We start from the raw sequence: 15,928 nt of genomic DNA on the forward strand, positions 1-15,928 counted from the left end.
CTGATGAGAAGAGCTAACTCATTTGAAAAGACCCTGATGCTTGGAAAGATTGAAGGCAGGTGGAGTAGGGACGACAGAGGATGAGATGGCTGGGTGGCATCACGGAATCAATGGCATGCTGCTGCTGCTGCTAAGTCGCTTCGGTCGTGTCTGACTCTGTGTGACCCCATAGACGGCAGCCCACCAAGCTCTGCTGTCCCTGGGATTCTCCAGGCAAGAACACTGGAGTGGGTTGCCATTTCCTTCTCCAATGCATGAAAGTGAAAAGTGAAAGCGAAGTTGCTCAGTCCTGTCCGACTCCTAGCGATCCCATGGACTGCAGCCCACCAGGCCCCACCGTCCATGGGATTTTCCAGGCAAGATTGGTACTGGAGTCGGGTGCCATCGCCTTCTCCGACTCAATGGCATAAGTTTGAGTAAACTCTGGGAGTTTGTGATGGACAGGCAGGCCTGGTATGCTGCAGTCCATGGGGTCATAAAGATCAGACATGACTGAGCAACTGAACTTAACTGAAGGAAGAGCCTTCCAACTGGAATGAACAGAAAGAACCAGGTAATAACTTGACATACTGAAGGAACAGAAAGAAGGCCAGGGTGGCTAGAACATAATGAACAAGGAAGAAAATGTGGCATTAGATGAAACTGAAGAGGATGCAGGGGCAGATCATCTAAGACCTCAAGGATTAAGATAAAAAATTTGGATTTTGTTCTAAGTGCAATAAGAATCCACCAGGGGTTCTGAGTGAAGAATTCATGTGATACACTTTTTATTTTTATTTTTTTGTTTTTATTTCAGATCTGTATTCCATCTAGAAAGTATTTTTATTTATGGCATGACATAGATATATAACTTAATTTTTCCCCATATGTTAAACCTATTGTCTTAAATCCATATGTTGAACAGTATACCCTTTCCCCATAATTTGTAATAAATGCTGCATTCATTACAAACTGGATTCTACATTTATGTAGGTCTGTTATTTGACTATGCATTGCTCCATTGATCTGGTTTTCTATCCCTGTAGTCTTTCACTTGCCCCTCTGGCAGGCATATCTGGGGCTCTGATTCTCTTTGATTTCATCTCCGTTTATCTAATTCTATACAACAATGAAATTAAAAGACACTTGCTCCTTAGAAGAAAAGTTATGACCTACCTAGACAGCATATTAAAAAGCATAGATGTTACTTTGCCAACAAATTCCATCTAGTCAAAAATATGGTTTTTCCAGTAGTCATGTATGGATGTGAGAGTTGGACTATAAAGAAAGCTGAGTACCAAAGAACTGATGCTTTTGAACTGTGATGCTGGAGAAGTCTCTTGAGAGTCCCTTGGACAGCAAGGAGATCCAACTAATCCATCCTAAAGGAAATCAGTCCTGAATATTCATTGGAAGGACTAACGCTGATGCTGGAATTTCTCTGGACACTGTGGGAAGTTTCCAAAGGAGCAAGAGTGGGAGCAGGGAGATGAATCAAAAGAGAATCATAATGGTCCAGTTGAGAGGTGATGGTGGTTTGAAAGATGATGGTAGTTGTTGTGGTAATAACAATTAGATGGATTTAGAATATATTTTGAAAGCAGAGCCAATGAGACTTGCTGATGAATTGCACATGAGGTATAAAGAAGAGAGAAATAAGAAATGATTTAAATTTTTAGCTTGTGTAATTGGGTGAATGTTGTCTTCTCTTGAGATGAGTAAGATCAATAGGAAATAAGGTTGGGGAAGACAAGAGTTCTGTTTTGGACATGTTAGGTTTGCACTGCCTATTAAACAAGTGGGAGATGTCAAGTGAGAGGTTTGTTATAGGACTCTGAAGCTCATTGAAGGGATTAAGACTATACAGATGAGCAGCATTTAAAACCATGGGACTAGATAGAAATATATTAGAGAAATAATAATACATAGGTCTTTTTCAGAGACCTAGAGAACTTCAGGCAGGAGAAGAGCCAGTGATCTGGAAGCAAAGGAGATGAGGAATGTCCAGAGATTTTGGAGGAAAACCAGGAGAGTGAGGTCATTAAAGAGAAAAAAAGTGTTTAGGGTAAAATAGAAAGTGTCTTGCTACAGGGAACTAATGAAAAAGTGGTCAACCACAGAGTCTTTAAAAAATAAGAAATTCTCTACCATCTGAAAGTAGTTCTTGTTGGTGCCTTCATTTTAAAAAAGCACTCTTTAAGATTAAAATGAAATGTTTTCTGACAAAATAGACTTCATTTAGTTACAGAGTCTTAATATAAAACAATTAGAAATTGAGTGCTGTTTGTAAAAGAGTAACATCAAATCAGCTAGAGAGATAAATGTATCATGTTTTGAATTAGGTTTTGTGAGTAGACAGATTAAAATTCTATTTTAAATATAAAGTTTATTAAAATAAATACTTTTGTATTCAAAAAAAGAAGGAAGGAGTAATCAACAGGGTAGAATATTGCTGAGTGGTCAGTCTCATGTCTTCAACCTCTCTTTTTCTAATTTTATCTAGGACAACTCTTCATTTTTTAGGATTGTTCCTCTTATTGCAGGATTTAGAGAATTCCTGGCCCCTGAGTACTAAAGGTCAATAACATCCTGTAGCCAAAAATGCCTTTACCCATTTCTGTGTGCATGCTGGTCATGTCCAACTCCTTCCAACCCCATGGACTGCAGCCTTGCCAGATTCCTCTGTCCATGGAATTTTCCAGGCAAGAACACTGGAGTGGGTTGCCACTTCCTACTCCAGGGGATCTTCCCCACCCAGGGACCAAACCTGAGTCTCTTGCATCTGTTGCCTTGGCAGGCAGATTCTTTACCACTGAGCCACCTGAGTAGCCTCTACCCAATTCTAGAAGTCCCCTAAGGGCCTGTACCATGACTACTTCTTTATGGTTTGTTCATTAAGTCTAATGACATATAGTAGTCACTCAATAAATATTATATGAGTAAGTGAATGGATTCCTGTCATTAACTGAAAAGTATTCTTTCAAAAATCCCTAAATCAGGCCTCCTCTTCACCACCCATCTCCTCTCTCTCCTCCCTTTCACTGGTAAACTGTCTCAAAGAATAATCTATATTTACTGCCTTCTCTTCCTCATTTCTTCTCCACTTCTCAGCTTTCTGCAACCCAGTGTTAACCCCTATCATGCCTCTGAAGCTGCTCTCTTTCAAAAATCACCAGACTTCTTAATCCTGCTTTACTTCTCTGCAGCCGTAGATACTATTATGGTTTTCCCCATCTCTGTATATCCTTTTCTGTTCCTTTCCTTTATTCATCCCTCAAATATTTATATTTTCTATGGTCTATCTGTGAATCCACTTGCATGGATTCAGAAGGTTCTTCCAGTTCTGGTTCAAGAATTCTGGACCATATAATTAAAATATTTGATGAAACCTCCTCCAAATGACATAATCAAAATGTAAAATTACTGATTTTGCTACCAAGTAATATATATAGGACATCTTTCACCCTTATTCAATCCATGACCTTAAGCCCATTTCAAACTCCCTCCCTCCCTCTCTCTCTCTCAATCTATCTATCTATACCTTTCTCATTACAGGGAACTTTTTTTTTTATTACATACTGCAGCTAATGGGATCTTCCCTAACCAAGGATCAAACTTGCATTCCCTGCAGTGGGAGTGAGGAGTCTTAACTACTGGACCAGTAGAGAAGTCTTATAGGGGACTTTTATTTTCAACTCTACTAATTTTGGTATTATTTAAAACTTTAAATATATATAATTTCCATCATCAGATATATATTAAGTCTACACAGTTAGATTAGCTATTAAGGAGGTATTCATCCCCCTACCATCATTGTGGAAAAATATTATGATATTAACCATAATGTATGTATATTACTGAAAGAACTATTAGAAATTTAATTGAAGGTTTACTGTGCTGCCTGGAGCTGATAATGAGGAATTGTATTACAGCTCAAATATCTTTATCCCTGCCACACAGTCTGATATATAACCAATCAAGTAAAGTTAGCATAATCAGAAAGCCTAGAAAAAAAGGTGTCCATTCTCCAGAATTTTAAATGGAAAAGAGAATCCATTCCATTATCAAGCAGCCAAATCTATTTATTTATAAGAAGTAAATGAAAATGACTGTTTTAACCTTGAGAGAAATTGGGATTTGAGAAGCATACCATTCAAAAAACAAGTGAATTCTCAGAGGATGTGCAGACACTTTGCTCAGAATGATTGCTAGCTCCTTCTGAGATGAATACATGTGATAAACATGTGACTCCTGATTGTGTCTGCCAGATGGTGACTGACTCCCATCCTATCCCTGACTCTCACTCCATTCCCAGTTAGATTTAGAGATGGAGTAAGGCTCATATCCCAGTGAGGAGGTGACAATGAAAAATAAAAACAGGCTTAATGTCTTGTTTTCAAAGTCACATCAGCATGTTCCCTTATCAATAGAAATCCATTATAGTAGGAGCACCAAAATATTATATATCCATTGCAGCTCAAAAAGAGTATGAAGCCATCTGCTGGCTTGTTCCTGCTCCTAGAACAAATGATGGGCCATTTGGCAGAAAATCAAGAAACCTAGTCATTCATTTTTGGATTTTAGAGATAGTGAGCTGTTAAACACCCATGGGTAAAGATGGAAATCCACTGACCTACCTCTCCACTGCACCCATCCTCATTCCTGCCATCAACAGTCCTATGGGGAGGCCTCCTTACACATCTTTAACACCTAAAATTCCTTTTTCACACTCCCCAGCTTACACCCAAGAGGTCAGGTACCACAGACATCCCTGTTTGTCAGGGATAGGCAGGCTCCCATTCTTCTCACCTTGCTTCTATGACAGTTTCCTGGCTTCTCCATCATCGTCTGTATCTCTAAAGCCATGCCACAATTCCAACCTCATTTTGTTGACCTAACGTCTCTCAGTTTTCAATACCTAGCCTGGAAATTGACTGATAATTTACAATGTCTATTTGAACTTTGATTATTGAGCCTTCCCAGGGATCATCTATTCTGTCTTCAATTAGTCCCATTTCTGCAAGTTTCCTAGTATCCCTCTCCATACTTCCCCCTCTCCAAACACACACACTTACTACTTAAAAACAGTTCTACTTCATTCCAAGCCAGACGCAAAGCCAGCAAGCAGTCTGTGGTAGTATATTCTAACCCCTACAGAGAATAAACAGCAATCTGAAAATCAACATCTCTAGTCTCTATCTTTGAATTCCATACATATTTGTATTTCAAACTCAGTATAGCCCAAACTTAATATTTTTGTTCTAGAACTTGTCTTCTTTCTTTTGCACTCCATACCCGATCCCTAAAAAACAAATAAAGCCACCTTTTGTTTACTCTCATTCTAGAAGTAATACAGAGTAGTTATACAAAATACAGAAGATTCAGATGAGCAAATATGAATTAAAAAACATAAGCCTGTTATCCAGATATAAACCACTTTACCTTCCCATATCTTGATTAATGCCATCACCATTCACCCAGCCACCCAAGCTAGAAATCTGACTCCTGTTTCTCCCTTACACACCACATTCAACCACTTTCTAAATACTATCAATACTACAATTGAGAGCTTCCCTGGTGGTAAAGAATCCGCCTGCCTATGCAGGAGACACAGTCCAATCCCTATCTGGTAAGACCCCACATGCTGCAGAGCAACGAAGCCCACACGCCACAACCACTGAAGCCTGCCCACTTAGAGCCCATGCTCTGCTTCAAGAGCATGGGCTGCATGCAAGCCACCTCAGTGAGAAGCCTGCACACTGCAACAAAGAATAACCCCTACTCACCACAACTATTAAAAAAAAAAAAGCCCACGTGGCAACAAAGACCCTGCATAGCCATAAATTAATTAATTAATTCAAAAAATACTACAATTGATCCTTGAACAACATTGAGTTTGAACTGTGTGGGTCCACTTATCTGTGTATTTTTTTTTTAAATACATACATACTACAGGACTACACATCTGCAGTTGGTTGAATCCATGGGTGCAGATTCACAGATGTAGAGGGCCAACTATAAAGTCAGAATTAGATTTCTGACTGTATGGAGTGTAGGCACCCCAAACCCCCACATTATTCAAGAGTCAACTGTATCTCCAAAATGTCTACTGAAACCACTTTTTCCTCTCTGTCCCCACAGCCATAGTCCAGGCTCTTATTTCTCTTACCTGAACTAGTGCAACTATCAGCTGGTTTTCCTATCACCAGTCTCCCAAACTCACACTCATCTTTTACCATGATGCTGCTGCTGCTACTGCTAAGTCGCTTCAGTCGTGTCCGACTCTGTGCGACCCCACAGACAGCAGCCACCAGGCTCCCCCGTCCCTGGGATTCTCCAGGCAAGAACACTGGAGTGAGTTGCCATTTCCTTCTCCAATGCATGAAAGTGAAAAGTGAAAGTGAAGTCGCTCAGTCGTGTCCGACTCATCGAGACCCCATGGACTGTAGCCTACCAGGCTCCTCCATCCATAATCTCTACCAAATTCTCCACCATAATCTGCCAAAATAGAGTTGTTCTGAAATATACATCTACTCATTTAACTCACCCACTTTAAAATGTCTAAGAACTCTAAACCCCACAGTAAGTCCAAATTTCATGGCATCTGAGTCTGCTCAGGCTACCAAAACAAAGTACTATAGACTGGAAGTCTGAGTATGCCAGACATGCCAGCATGATTGGCTTCTGGTGAGAGCTCTCTTTCTGGCTTATAGATGGCTACCTTTTCATTATGCTCACATGGCAGGGATAGAAAGCAAGCAGAGAAAGCACTCTGGTGTCTCTTTTATAATGGCACTAATATCATCATGATGGCCCTACCCATGTGACCTCATCTAAACCTAGTTACCTGCCAAAGGCTCTATCTCTGAATACCATCACGTTGGGAGTTAGGGTTTCAAGATACAAACTGAGGGCGACACAATTCAGTCTGTAACATATGGTATGATATTCAAAGACTTTTACAACTAGCTCTAAGCTGGGTATTCTGTTTTATTACTCCATGCCAAAGAATCTTGGGGCTCGAAGACCATTACAAATAGTTCTCAAAACACACTGTATATTATACTTCCACAGCACTACACCTTTGTTCACCCTACTTACGCTTCTTAGACAGCTCCAACCTGGCAAACCATTATGTCCCTCAGATGTCATCAGATGCCACCTGTATTGTGAAGTTTACCCCAATTTCCTCTTTTTTGTACCCAGATCACTTTGCATACACTTCTATCAAATTCAAACTGGGCCTAGGTTCAAACTGTAGTTCTGCCAGAGTCTAAATGCATGACCTTAAGCAAGTTACTTAACTTCCTTGTGCTTCAGGAACTGTATTTATAAAACAGGAATAATAGCACTTATTTCGTCAAGTTTTGATGTGAAAATTAATGAGTTACTATGTGCAAAGTTCTTAGGGAAATGCCTGACACATAGTAAGCATTGTATCAATTGTTTGTTGTTATTATATCATGTTAAGTGAAAACAATCAGGATAAAAACTTTTATTTATGGACTGCAAATGTAGGGAAATGGCTTCACCATGGCACTCTGGCAATCTTGCACTATTCACATAGGCCATGTAGGCAAGGCTCAGCTGCAGTCTGCCCGAGGTCTTGGCAGAACATCCTGTAATTATCTTGGAGCTTGAGAAGACAGGTGGTCTTGTGAGGAGCTGTCTCAAGGCTGTTTCTTATCTGTCTTTCCACTTTGTGGGAAGCTCCCTATCTTGCAGGAGGCTGTCATGAGGTTCCAACAAAGCAAAGGACTTTCCACCTCCCTTGCCCTGGGTATAGATGCAAGCTATAAAACCGCTTAGCTGCAGTCTAGAGTTGGTTCTTCAGCAAGAGTGTCTCACTACTCATGTTACCTGTCATCTGGCTCCTGTAGTTCACTGTTGTCCTGTGGGGCAAAGGGACATGGGGATCTGACACCATGGTGATTCTGCTTATGCCATTTGTGTAAATCATAAACTACATCCTTTGGGGCTTATTTCCTTATTGGATGGATCTATGAAAATCTGTGCTGCTTATGGACTGTTTGATCTCTTAACAGTAATCACCTGGAGAGAAGGAGAACCTTACATTTATTTTGTTTAACACTGCATGTCAAGTATCTGGCCTACAGTAAATGCTCAATAAGTATGTGTTGAATTTTAAAAATTACAGAAAACAATGATAAATATGTATTCAAAGATAGGCATCAAATCCATTATAGTAGAAGTCTTGTGGGGAGGAATGGAGAGTATAGAAGATAAAAGATAAAATATGATTTAAGATAAAATAAAATAGAAGGATTCTACTCACGAGGATTAAAGAAAAACATGCATGCCATCTAGGAGAAAAGGCCCTCTAGACTCTCTTATGTTAGTATAAGAGACCTTGTAAGCTTGACCTTATTTTCTCAACTGTAATATAAGGAGGAAATCCTAAATCAACATCTTTCAAACTGTGTTCCAAAGAGCCCCAGTTTTTCTCCTAGGAGCTGTGTCATGGATGATAGTACCCGTTTAACTAAGGCAGCAGTATTTGTTTTATATGTTTGGCTTTCTCATAGAATTTTGCTTGAAGAAAAGGGCTGGCAACCCAAAACAAAACAAACATGCAAACCACTGGCCTAGTTCTAGCTCTAAAATTAATGTACAGCATGGTAATAGTTGATAATGCTGTACTGAATACTGGGAAATTGCTAAGAGAGTAGACTTAAGGTGCTCTGCCCACACACACACACACACACATAAATGGTAGGCAAGGAGATGGTATGTTAATTAGCTTGACTGTAGGAATCATTTCACTATGTCTATATATATTAAATTAACATATTATATGCTTTAAATATACACAATTTTATTTAAAAATAAGATGCCTAAATATAGATTAAGGCAAGGGAAGCTTGGTAGCTACAAACTCAGAATTGGAGCAGCAGGCATAATTTGGATAATGGAACTCTCTGGTTGGGGTTAGAAGGAAAGGGTGGAAGGTTTGCTGAAAACATGCATATTCCTAACTCTGATTTTTGTTTAGGACTCACTCTTTGATTTAGGACTCATAAATCTTGCTTTCTTATAAGGAGTCTGGAGAGGGTAAAGGAAAGCTGGCTCTTATACATTTTTAAACCCCAAATCAGTCCTTGTATTTAAATAGATTGTTTATGGTCCTATTATTGGGTTGGCCAAAAAGTTCATTCAGGTTTGCCTGCAAGATGTGATGGAAAACACGAACGAACTTTTTGGACAACCCAGTACCTTCCTCAGCTTTAGCAGATGGCTTCTTCTTAAAGTCTCTGTGTCAGATTGTTACATAGAAATCAGATCCAGGCCCCAAACATCATATTTAGCTAATTCTAAGGTGCTATTTTCCTCACATTTTTATGTTTCTCTTATTGGGATGAATCACACAATCAATGTTCATATTTAATGTGGTAGTATACGTATTTTTCCTTTGTTGCTAAACAAATGGCATATCTACAATTTGATGATGTCGTAGAGTTGAGGAAATGCCATATTATTAACAGAAATACTAAGCTTAAAATTTGTGCAAGAAATGTTTGAGATGAGGTCATCAACCTCTGCAGTCAGAGCCTTCCCAGTGGGGTTAAGTAATGACAGTGGATGTCATCATAAAATTCAAGCAAAAGCTTTTTTGAGAGACAGCTTACCAGTACACCATTGTCCACAATTATTCTTTATTCTTGCTTACACTCAATGCTTACCCAAATAGGCCATTCTATTTCATGCCTGGATACCTTACCATGTGCTCTTTCTTCTGCTTGGAATGCTCTTCTTGGAATGTTGTCCATTGGAGAAATCCTATCCACCCAACGTTGATCCCTTTCTACTTTGTCACCAAATACCTGGTATTGCCTCTAAATATGTACTTACCACACTGAACTACAATGATTTATTAGGTTTCCATTCCCTTAACTGTAAATTCCTTGATGGTAATTGACTGTTTATTATTTGTCTTTGCATCCCTAATACTTAAGGACAGTGCCTAATAAGCAGTAGTATTCAATAACTATTTAAAGATTGAATGTATGAATAAAAAGAATGCTATACATGTGGTGTAGTGCCATAGCATGAACAAATATTTCATTTGTTGCTGGCATTCAAAGGTATTCATGTCTTGTCCAAACCTTCTGAACTCCTGGTAAAATTACAATTGTCAACACAGAGCATAATTGTTAGTAAAAAATGAGTTAATTTGTGCTAGTTTTATTTCTCCAATCAATTATAAGATCATTAGAGGGGGAGATCAAGTCTTTTTCTGTACATACCTGTTTCAGATAAACTATACACTCCTATTCTGAGGTGTGATTTAGTTTCCAAGATTCTTCACTCAGAATACCTTTATTATTGATGCTAGTCAGGACTGGAAAAGGTCAGTTTTCATTTCAATCCCAAAGAAAGGCAATGCCAAAGAATGCTCAAACTACCGCACAATTGCACTCATCTCACACGCTAGTAAAGTAATGCTCAAAATTCTCCAAGCCAGGCTTCAGCAATACGTGAACCATGAACTTCCAGATGCTCAAGCTGGTTTTAGAAAAGGCAGAGGAACCAGAGATCAAATTACCAACATCTGTTAGATCATCGAAAAAGCAAGAGAGTTCCAGAAAAACATCTATTTCTGCTTTATCGACTATGCCAAAGCCTTTGACTGTGTGGATCACAATAAACTGTGGAAAATTCTAAAAGAGATGGGAATACCAGACCACTTGACCTGCCTCTTGAGAAACCTATATGCAGGTCAGGAAGCAACAGTTAGAACTGGACATGGAACAACAGACTGGTTCCAAACAGGAAAAGGAGTACGTCAAGGCTGTATATTGTCACCCTGCTTATTCAACTTATATGCAGAGTACATCATGAGAAACGCTGGGCTGGAAGAAGCACAAGCTGGAATCAAGATTGCTGGGAGAAATATCAATAACCTCAGATATGCAGATGACACCACCCTTGTAGCAGAAAGTGAAGAGGAACTAAAAAGCCTCTTGATGAAAGTGAAAGAGGAGGGTGAAAAAGTTGCCTTAAAGCTCAACATTCAGAAAACAAAAATCATGGCATCCAGTCCCATCACTTCATGGGAAATAGATAGGGAAACAGTGGAAACAGTGTCAGACTTTATTTTTGGGGACTCCAAAATCACTGCAGATGGTTTGCAGATAATTCTCCAATCAATTATAAGATCATTAAAGGGGGAGATCGAGTCTTTTTCTGTACATACCTGTTTCAGATAAACTATACACTCCTATTCTGAGGTGTGATTATTCTGAGGTGTGAATTTTTCCAAGATTCTTCACTCAGAATACCTTTATTATTGATGCTAGTCAGGACTGGAAAAGGTCAGTTTTCATTCCAATCCCAAAGAAAGGCAATGCCAAAGAATGCTCAAACTACCACACAATTGCACTCATCTCACACACTAGTAAAGTAATGCTCAAAATTACTGGACACCAGATTTACTAGTGTCTATTGCCAAAGTGAGTTGCATTTCACACTCTTGGTTAGATCCAGTAAGGTAGTCTCACTGATATCACTGGTATCGCCATTGTTACACAGAAAGAAACATCCTTTGCTTGGCAAATGATTTGATTTAATTTCATTGCTGAGCCATGAAATTAAAAGACGCTTACTCCTTGGAAGAAAAGTTATGACCAACCTAGATAGCATATTCAAAAGCAGAGACATTACTTTGCCAACAAAGGTCCGTCTAGTCAAGGCTATGGTTTTTCCAGTGGTCATGTATGGATGTGAGAGTTGGACTGTGAAGAAAGCTGAGCACCGAAGAATTGATGCTTTTGAACTGTGGTGTTGGAGAAGACTCTTGAGAGTCCCTTGGACTGCAAGGAGATCCAACCAGTCCATTCTAAAGAAGATCAGTCCTGGGTGTTCTTTGGAAGGAATGACGCTAAAGCTGAAACTCCAGTACTTTGGCCACCTCATGCGAAGAGTTGACTCATTGGAAAAGACTCTGATGCTGGGAGGGATTGGGGGCAGGAGGAGTAGGGGACAACAGAGGATGAGATGGCTGGATGGCATCACTGACTAGACGGATGTGAATTTGAATGAACTCTGGGAGTTGGTGATGGAAAGGGAGGCCTGGTGTGCTGCAATTCATGGGGTCGCAAAGAGTCGGACATGACTGAGCAACTGAACTGAACTGAACTGAGCAATTTTCATGGGAGAAATAGAAAGGCTCATAATAGTTTTATTTATTTAGGGCCTAAAATTTCTTTAGAGTTTAGAGTAATTCGCAATATCAAACATCAAAAACATAATCTTACAGTCATTTAAGAGAGAGAAATTTGAATATTACTGGTAAAACCCTGGGAGCTAATTACTTCAAGATCACTTGAAACCTAACTCGTTAGAGCTTGAAAAATCTCCTGAGGTCCTTAAAGATGCTATTCTCATTATTTTATTTGATCCATTGAATGTCTTAGATTTTGTTAATAAGAGAAAACCTGAAATTTATGCAAAAGAGAATCCATTTACCATTTGCTTAAGGAAAAATCTTAAGCATCTCCTATGGGCACCTCAGTATTCTATGTCATAGAGTATTCTAAGAGAGGGATGGGAAAATACAGATGCACAGCCTCTACTCTCAAAAAATAAACTCCCAGCACCAAACACCATAATTACTAGTGTATATTGCCAAAGTGAGTTGCATTTCACAGTCTTGGTTAGATCCAGTAAGGTAGTCTCACTGATATCACTGGTATCGCCATTGTTACACAGAAAGAAACATCCTTTGCTTGGCAAAGGATGCTCTCCAACATGCTGTACGTCATTCAGATAAGGGAGCCAAAAAACAATTTGGATGTCTTTTTAGAGTGTTAAGTCGGTAGTTCAGATCCAAAATTTAAGAGAAAAAAAATCCCCTTTTACATTCCCTAATGTAAGCTGAGTCATTAAAAGATATAGTATATTAATGCATATATATGGAATTTAGAAAGATGGTAACAATAACCCTGTATGTGAGACAGCAAAAGAGACACAGATGTATAGAACAGTCTTTTGGACTCTGTGGGAGAGGGCGAGGGTGGGATGATTTGGGAGAATGGCATTGAAACACGTGTAATATCATATATGAAACGAATCGCCAGTCCAGGTTTGATGCGGGATACAGGATGCTTGGGGCTGGTGCACTGGGATGACCCAGAGGGATGGTATGGGGAGGGAGGTGGGAGAGGGGTTCAGGATGGGGAACACGTGTACACCTGTGGAGGATTCATGTTGATGTATGGCAAAACCAATATAATATTGTAAAGTAATCAGCCCCCAATTAAAATAAATAAATTTAAATTTTAAAAAAGATACAGATATAAGAGATAAGACAGATTCAGGGAAGGAAATATTTCATTCTGATTGACTGTCAACTCATCAGAAATTAATAACCAATCAGATGCTATGGATAGGACAGAACTAGGATGAAAGAAAATTCAGTCCAGATTGGGTGGTGCTATTAGGCTAGAAACAGTGTGTTACATCATACGATTCTATTTATTTGTAAATCTTATCCACATGTGTAAACTTTTTATTTTGTACATGTTTACCAATTTTAAACAAATAGTCTATTCTATTATTTCCTTAGTGCCTCAAACATAGCAACCACTATTTTTAAAGGGCTTACAGCCTTGCATAACAGTCAATTTAACTATAATGGTCATATGGAAAATGGGGAAGAGGGGAGAGGCTTACCACCAGATCTTTGCAACATGCAGTTGACGCATCCTTTCTGGTCAATCCTAGGAACATATCTTCTGTTCCCACTTGCTGTTTGTACACAATTTCATATCTGAAAAAAAGCCAGTGATATAGAGACTCAAATGAAAGAGCAATTTCCTGTCACAGAGCAGAAAACTAGAAACTTATGAGGACGTAGTACTACAAAAAATAAAAGGACAAAATAAATAAAGTGCTTGCAGTTTTTCAGGCATAAAGAAAATAGAAGTCAGAAATTTAGTCAAAAACACCTAAAACTGTAAAGCAGGATTTATGTTGTATATACTTAGTTGTCTAAAAATAAAAGTTAACTGTTTCAGAGCTATACAAACAGTAAAAGTAGAAGGAAAAAGGAAGGTCCTTTCCTGGAAAACAATGGCTCAGAAGAATAGTGGGCCCATAATCTAGGGTTTCATGGATAGAAAGAAACCTTATGCCAAATTTAAGCCACAGAGTGAGAAAAATCCAGGCTTAGTACTCTTTCTGTCATTAACTGTATGATCTTGGTCAAGTCCCAAACTCATGTGGTCTCAGCTTCTGGATTTGTACAATTTATGCAAAGGGGTGAGTTTGAACTAAATGATCTCTATTGTCTTTTCCACCTCAAAAATTCTACAGTAGAAATACTGATCATGTAGACAACACAGCTACAACTACAGTGTTTAGAATCTACAGAATCCTTAGTTCAAGGAATGATTTTCCTGGTATTTTACCTCACACAAGACAATCCACAAACTTTCCTAGGCCCCAAATTTGGGACCCTAGGGATACAACCCCCAGCCATAAGTGAACCCTATCTTTTTAGATGGAATGAAATAAGCAAACATTTACAAATAATCTTGTCTGTTTAATCCTACTCTAATGAAGAAATGGCAAATCTCTGGATAGAAAGACTAAAGGACAACATTGAACTTCTGACCACTTGCGAACTGGAATACCCAAGGATGAAAGAGGGATTTCTCTGAGTTGGAACAGGACTAAGAGTAAACAGCATTTTGAGATGGAACACTTTTTTCTTAATAGACTATAACAGCTCCCAGGTATTTACACAGGTGAAACCGGGTTAAAACAAAACAGAAAGATATTGATCTACATGCCCTGAACTCCCACATGGATTTGCTCTAGCTGTTGCCCTTCCCCTCATCTCCAGATGCAATTTTCCAACTGCCTTCTATGTATATTTGCCTGAAGGTCCCACGGCACCTCACAATCCACACACCCAAAATCAAACTCCCACCACTTCTACTTCACTACATTCCCAATCGCAGTTAATGGCTTCACTCTTCATCCAGTCACCCAAGCGACTAATCTCAGCATCATCTTTGATGTTTTCCTCTTATTCATCATATCTAATCAAATACCAAATCTTCCTTCAAATATCTCTCAGATAAAGACCCTCATATTTCTCCCTAAGGTCAGTGACTTAGCTCAGCTCCTTATTATTTTTATTTGGTAACTTGTTATTCTTCTTTTGTGACCTGCCTGTTCCCATTCTCTATCCATTTTGTTCTTTATCAACTAGGACATTTTGAAATGTATTTGCATAAGATAGAAAATAAAGATTAAAAAATCTTATAAAGCAATTTTCTTCATATCCTTACTGGAGTTCTTGTTCACTTAAAATTTTGAGGGATATTCTTTCGCAGAACATCAAACATCAGGATGAAAAGTAAAAATTTACTCAGATTTGGAGCTTGCCACATATGGCTGTTTGACATTCACTAAACTATATGACAAATGAATGATTTAATTCTTACTTTCACAGGAATGTGTGGGCACTGTATAAACATAACCTGGGATTCACTCCCTTGATATTTAAGATGCAGACAGAAACCTTTTAAAATCCCCTTTGATTTCTCTTTTTATGAGATTTATTTTTTTTAAACATTGTTTATTTGAAAGTTGACTACTTTTTTTCCAGTTAATTATCTGCAGCCTCCCACTGCTTCTATTTTCAGAACTGAGGTAGAAGATAGAGGCATAGTTTTTTTTTTTTTTTAATATTGGACACAGTTTTACAGTTGGAATTAGAAAATTTCTGAGATCACTTACCATAGAAGTTTTCAATAAATTTTAAAGTACATTGTAATTCAATAAGTATTGCCTTTGTTTTTCAAGCTATTCTAAATATTCAACCAAGATTTTATTTTAACATACATATATTTAAAGCTTAGTGTATTTAATCGTTAATTTCAATTATGTATGTAAACATACTTTAATCTTAAAAGAATGA

At 38.5% G+C, this 15,928-nt stretch overlaps 1 protein-coding gene across 2 annotated transcripts in view; it reads right to left on the bottom strand.

Moving 5' to 3' along the window:
- DNAAF6 (dynein axonemal assembly factor 6) overlaps window positions 1–15,928 on the bottom strand; it is a 48,976-nt gene that overhangs the window by 18,277 nt on the left and 14,771 nt on the right. For both annotated transcript variants that reach the window (XM_086389649.1, XM_086389648.1), the window contains exon 5: window positions 13,672–13,768. In XM_086389649.1, the coding sequence (XP_086245775.1) occupies window positions 13,672–13,768 (97 nt within the window). The remainder of the gene's footprint in view (window positions 1–13,671; window positions 13,769–15,928) is intronic.

The sequence above is a fragment of the Bos grunniens genome, chromosome X, assembly GCF_055505025.1.
Source record: "Bos grunniens cultivar Pamir isolate PY7600 chromosome X, Bosgru_T2T1.0, whole genome shotgun sequence".
NCBI lineage: Eukaryota > Metazoa > Chordata > Mammalia > Artiodactyla > Bovidae > Bos > Bos grunniens.